Here is a 6,000-nt window from a genome sequence, read left to right as displayed (position 1 = left end):
TCTCGCGGCCCGAGCCTGGGGCCTGGGAGGGAACCCACGTGGGCTGGGTTTTGGGGTGCGCGGCTCCCGCAGCCAGCCGTAAACCCTGCCGGACCCAGCGCCATGGGGAAGCTGCGCCGGCGCTACAACGTCAAGGGGCGCCAGCAGGCGACCCCCGGCCCCTCGAAGGGCCCCCCGGAACCGCCCCCCGTCCTGCTGGAACTAGAGGGTAAGGCGTCCGGGACGGGGGCTGGGTTTCGGGGAGGGGCCGAAGGGCTCCGCGACTCTGGGGCGGGGGGCACCGGGAGGAACCTCCTCTCAGATGATCCGGGGAAGGGGAGACAGTGACACTATGGTTTTAACGGTGAATTTGGGACAGTCCCGGGGCCTGCTCCTCTATGGGAGTCCGGCCCTAGTTTATTACTTTCTCAAGTTTTATTTAAGTAATCTCTGCACCCAGCGGTGGACTCGAACTGAGGACCTTAGCTGAGATCAAGAGCCGGGTGCTCTTCAGACTGAGCCGGCCAGGTGCCCCCACCCCTAGTTTAGTAGTATGGGGGAATGTGGGCAAGAAAATAAGGTAATTCCCTCTATTCCTCTGGCTGTTTTATAATCTCCTTGCCAGCGACCCCCGAATAAGTAAGTATGTTTAGCCCAGACCTGTCTGCTCAGCTCCAGGCTGCTTGACGTTTCTGCTCAGACTCCTTTCTAGTAGGAGCTGCCAGGACTTTAGGAGACATAAGGGAAGAGGAGATTTAAGGGGGAAAAAAAAAAAAAAAAGAATCTGCCCTGCTGAGCCTATTAGATGCTTGTGGGAGGAAAGAGGCAAAGGCAGACAGGTAAAATATACAGGATGTTGCGTGGGTATAAATACTAAGGAGATAAAGCAGAGTGGGTGTTTGGGTGGGTTGCAGTGTCCCATCGGGTGGGCAGGGAAGGCCTCACTGAGGAGGCGTTGAGTCAAGGCCTGAAGGCAGCCAGAATGGCTGAGTGGAGGTGAAAGAAAAAAATGGGGCAGGATCACGTAGGGTCCGCGAGGTGGGGTCGTGGTGAGGACTGTGGCTGGGGCAGGGTTTAGAGCGCCAGGGGGACGTAGGCTTATGTGGTGACAGCATCTCTGTGGCTGCTGCGTAGAGAAGCAGTAGAAGGTTAGGTAGAACCAGGGTGGTCGGTTAGGAGCTTGTTCATTCGTTCACGCAGGGAGCAGGTGAGCTGGTGGTGGTCAGGCTACGAGGAGCTCACAGGATTTGCTGGCTGAGCGTGCCCAAGAACACTGATGTCGAAAAGGACTCCCAGGCGCTGGGCCCAGGCGGTGGAGAAAAGGCAGGGTGGGCAGCTTGGGAGACCCAGAACCATGTTTGGGATATGAGTGGTCTGGGGGTCCTGTTCCATAACCCAGGCGACCAGGGTAGGCAGGCAGGTGCTTGAGAGAGGCCGTTCCTGGGGGAGATGGCAGTTTGGAGTCATCGGTGAGTGGCTGGGGTTTGTTCATTTCAAGTCCAGGCTGGATTAGCTCACTGAGGGGGTGAGTCCTGCCCTGGAGAAGGATATGGGGAGGAGAGCTCTGGGGCGTGTGGTCTGGGTGCCGTGGAGGGGGTCCCACCATCCGCATCAGATGTTCCCAAGGGGCCAGGGAGGGAGAGAGGGACCTCTGGATGTAACCAGGGAAGCTGTCCATGACCTGGATGGGGCCACTTGTGCAGGAGAGGTGAGATGAAGTGACTGAGTCCGTTCAGAGTTGTCTCGCAGGCTCCTGAAAAGGATGCGGTCCCAGGTCGGACTCACCCAGCTGAATGCACGTGCTCCCTGAGGTCCAGCCGAGTTAAACATCAGGAAACAGCGGACCTAGGCTCTGGAGATGCACAGAGGGAGAGCAGGGCCGCTGGAAAGGCCTGTGTCCCTCGACCCACGGCCTGGCCTTCTGTTCTGCACTCTCGTTGGGCCTGAAAGACAGTGAGGTTACCAGACAGAATTTTAGGGTGGGAACCTGGAGCCTGAATTCCCTCCTGAGAAGTCGCACGGATAGGCTGGGGGCTGACCAAACCGCCTCACATCTCCATGCCTCAGTTTTCTCATCTGTAAAAAGGATCCAGGAGGAGTAGTCGTTCTACCCCCGTCGGAGTTTTGGAGGAGGTGATTGGAGCAGGGGGGCCTGAGGTCTCTTGGACCCAAAGATCGGGGAAGGTTCTTTCCCACCTCAGGACATCTCCAATTAATCCCCGCCTTCCTGAGGGGCCAAGAGGAGGCTTATAAAAACATCCATCACATCGCCTGCCTTCTTCAAAGAGCCTTCCCCGACCACTGACCTAACATCGCCACCCGCTGCCTGATTTCTGTTTTTATCACTTCCCTTATTATTTTTTTTTTCTATAGTACTGTGGTTCTCAAATTTTTGGACCGAGGACCCTTTCACGTTCCTAAAAACTGAGGGTCCCAAAGTGCTTTTGTTGGTGTGGCTTCTATCCATCAACACCAAGAAATTTTGAAACCTGTACATACGAGCACACGCTTTTTCAGCTGTGAGAGCAGCTACGCGTCACACGATTTGGAGCCTCTGGAAAATGCTTGCTGTACGCTCTTTTTTTTTTTTTTTTTTTTCCTTTCTCGCTTTTAATTCTGTTTTATGCGAGAATTGCACAATGGATCACTTGCATTGCTTAAAATTGTCTCGTTCTCTCCTACGTTTTGTGACACAAGGCAAGATGGACGAAGCCAGAGGAACTACTGAAAGTCAGGGCCCCCACGGAACACGGGAGAGGGGAGCCACAGCAGGTTGGGTTGAAGAGTAATGTAGCCGAATTTGGGTCTAGATTGTATACTTTCAGACTGTGGCATCTATTTTTAATTTTTTATTTTTTTAACATTTATTTATTTTTGAGACAGAGAGAGACAGAGCATGAGCAGAAGAGGGTCAGAGAGAGAGGGAGACACAGAATCCGAAACGGGTTCCAGGCTCCGAGCGGTCAGCACAGAGCCCGACATGGGGCTTGAACTCACGGACCGCGAGATCGCGACCTGAGCCGAAGTCGGACGCCCAACCGACTGAGCCACCCAGGCGCCCCCAGACTGTGACATTTAAAAGTAGGTATGGTGGGGCGCCTGGGTGGCGCAGTCGGTTAAGCGTCCGACTTCAGCCAGGTCACGATCTCGCGGTCCGTGAGTTCGAGCCCCGCGTCGGGCTCTGGGCCGATGGCTCGGAGCCTGGAGCCCGTTTCCGATTCTGTGTCTCCCTCTCTCTCTGCCCCTCCCCCGTTCATGCTCTGTCTCTCTCTGTCCCAAAAATAAATAAAAAACGTTGAAAAAAAAATTAAAAAAAAAATAAAATAAAATAAAAGTAGGTATGGGGGGCGCCTGGGTGGCGCAGTCGGTTAAGCGTCCGACTTCAGCCAGGTCGCGATCTCGCGGTCCGTGAGTTCGAGCCCCGCGTCGGGCTCTGGGCTGATGGCTCAGAGCCTGGAGCCTGTTTCGGATTCTGTGTCTCCCTCTCTCTCTGACCCTCCCCCATTCATGCTCTGTCTCTCTCTGTCTCAAAAAAAATAAATAAACGTTTAAAAAATAATTTTTTTGTAAAGTAGGTATGGTACATGGGGTGCCTGGGTGGCTCAGTTGGTTAAGGGTCTGACTTGGGCTCAGGTCCTGATCGCACATTTCGTGGGTTCCAGCCCCACATCGGGTTCTGCGCTGACCGCTCAGAGCCTGGAGCCTGCTTCGGATTCCGTTTCTCTGCCCTCCCCAGCTCGCGTTCTGCCCCCCCATCCCCAAAATAAATAAACATAAACAATTTAAAAAATATAAAAATGAAAATAGATAAGGTACAAACTCAGTACTTAGTCCCCAGCGTGTCCGAGGAGGACGTTGTACCAGTGCTGTGAAAATAGTTTTGACCTCACAGGTCTGCCGAAAGCAGGCCACATTCTGAGCGGAGCACTGCTGTCCCGTGTACCCTCCCTCCTGGCACCCGCTCTCCTCTGCCTTGACCGCTAGGGTGGAGGTGCCCTGACCCGCGTGGCGGGTGCTGGGTAGGCAAGCTGAGTGAACGGTGGTGGGCCCGCACCCCCGGTCCCGTGGGGGCGCTCAGGGGGCTCACACTGGGGTGGGGAGGCCACATGGAGCCGCCCCGCACCGAGCCGGTGGCGTGAATGTTGACCGTTATTTGGCCTCCGGGGTCTCCGGTCCCTGGGCCAGGGTTCAGGCATGTGTGTCTTTCCAGATCAGGGCTCGCTGAAAGGAGTTGACGCAAGCAATGCGCTGGTTTTGCCGGGAAAGAAGAAAAAGAAGCCCAAGGCTCCTCCCCTGGCGAAGAAGGAGAAAAAGCCTCTGACCAAGAAAGAGCGGAAAATGCTGCAGAAGATCTTAGATCAGAAGGAGAAAAAGAGCCAGGTACGCCTGTTGTGGCAGGGTTTGCGCCCGGCCCCCCAGACTGCGGAGGGATGGGGTCTGTGTCCCCCAACTTGATCTCTTCCTTGGGACTGTCCCGTAGAACTTTCCGGAATGCGGGCCTGGTTTGTGTCTGCGCAATCCCATAGGGTAGTCGCTAGGCGTGTGTGGCTAGCAAGGTTGAGGAATTGAATTCTTTTTGTGATTTAATTAATTTAAATTTGAATGGCCTCCCCGTTGCTGGCCCTTGCCTGACACAGCTCCAGCAGGGCCCAGGTTTGTTGAGGCCAGCTGTCAGCGCAGAGCCGGATGTGGGGCTCAGACCCACAAACTTGAGATCACGACCTGAGTCGAAATCAAGAGTTGGACCCTTAACCAACTGAGCCACCCAGGTGCCCCTCCCTTCGTACTTCTTTGCAGAACAAATTTTGTATTGGGAAATTCAAACTTCTACTGAAGCAGAGAACCTAGTGTAATGGACTCATGCGTCCTGGTCGCCAGTGCCAGCGGCTGCCAGCCCAGAGTCCCCTCGTCATCCCTCCTGCTGGCCACTTTCCCACCTCCGGGGTCAAAGCCGGGGAAGCATAAGTCTGTATTGGTGTCCGGGGCTGCTGAAACAGGACGGCAAACTGAGCAGCTTAGGGTAGAGTTGTATTCTGTTGTGGTTCTGGAGGCCGGAGTCTGAAATCAAGGTGTCAGCAGGGCCTTGCTGCTTCTGAAGCCTCTAGGGGAGGGTCCCCCTGCTTTGGGTGGCCCTCAGCGTTCTTGGCCTGTGGCCTCATCTGTCCAGTCTTGGCCCCTGTCTTCAAGTGGCTGTCCTCTGTGTGTGTCTTGTAAGGACACTTGCCTTGGGATTTAGGACCCACCTGGATAATCCAGATCTCATCCCGAGATCTTTAACTTAATTACATCTGAAGAGACCCTTTCTCCAAATAAGGTTGCATTCTGGGACAAGAGTTATCCTTTGAGAGGGCAGGACACCGTTGTGTTTATACATAAACAGTTTCAATTGTATCTCTAAAATAAGGGCCATTTAGAATAGGCAAGAGGGGTGCGGGGCTCAGTCGGTTGAGCATCCGACTTCGGCTCAGGTCATGATCTCACGGCCAGTGAGTTCAGGCCAGTGAGTTCGAGCCTGCGTCGGGCTCTGTGCTGACAGCTCGGAACCTGAAGCCTGCTTCGGAGTCTGTGTCTCCCTCTTTCTCTCTGCCCCTCCTCTGCTCGTGCTCTCTCTCTGTCTCTCAAAAATGAATAAATGTAAAAAAAAAAAAAATTTTTTTTTAAATAACCCACAAGGCCATTAGCCCACCAAAATTTTTTAAAAATATCAACTTTCCCTAAATGGTCGAATTTCCAATTGTTTCATAAATGCTCCCCTAGCCCACCTATTTATTTTTCTTTCTCTCCTCTCCCCCCCCCCCCCCTTGTCATTTATTTGTTGAGGGAAATCAGGTTGCTTGTCTGCGGTTTCCCACAGTCTGCGATTTTAAACCTTCATCTCTGTGGTGCAGTCAAACACACCCCTCTGCCTCCGAATGTCCTGGAAATGCTATTTGGATCTGAGGCAGGGATCCTCAGCTGGGACAAAACGTTCTCTGGCCCGCACTGCCTGCAGTGCAGAGACCGAGAAACCCCAATCTGGAG

The 6,000-nt window shown here is 53.9% G+C and overlaps 1 protein-coding gene across 1 annotated transcript in view; it reads left to right on the top strand.

Annotated features, from left to right (window-relative positions):
- Positions 1 to 6,000, top strand: part of DHX37 (DEAH-box helicase 37) — a 29,804-nt gene continuing 23,804 nt past the window's right edge. Inside the window, exons 1-2 of the mRNA XM_058691466.1 lie at positions 1 to 208; positions 4,190 to 4,359. Of these exons, the coding sequence (XP_058547449.1) occupies positions 103 to 208; positions 4,190 to 4,359 (276 nt within the window). The 5' untranslated portion in view covers positions 1 to 102. The remainder of the gene's footprint in view (positions 209 to 4,189; positions 4,360 to 6,000) is intronic.

The sequence above is a fragment of the Neofelis nebulosa genome, chromosome 11 (assembly GCF_028018385.1).
Source record: "Neofelis nebulosa isolate mNeoNeb1 chromosome 11, mNeoNeb1.pri, whole genome shotgun sequence".
NCBI classification, from domain to species: Eukaryota; Metazoa; Chordata; class Mammalia; order Carnivora; family Felidae; genus Neofelis; species Neofelis nebulosa.
Note: the sequence above shows the minus strand (reverse complement) of the source record. Positions and strands in the feature narration are given on the sequence as shown.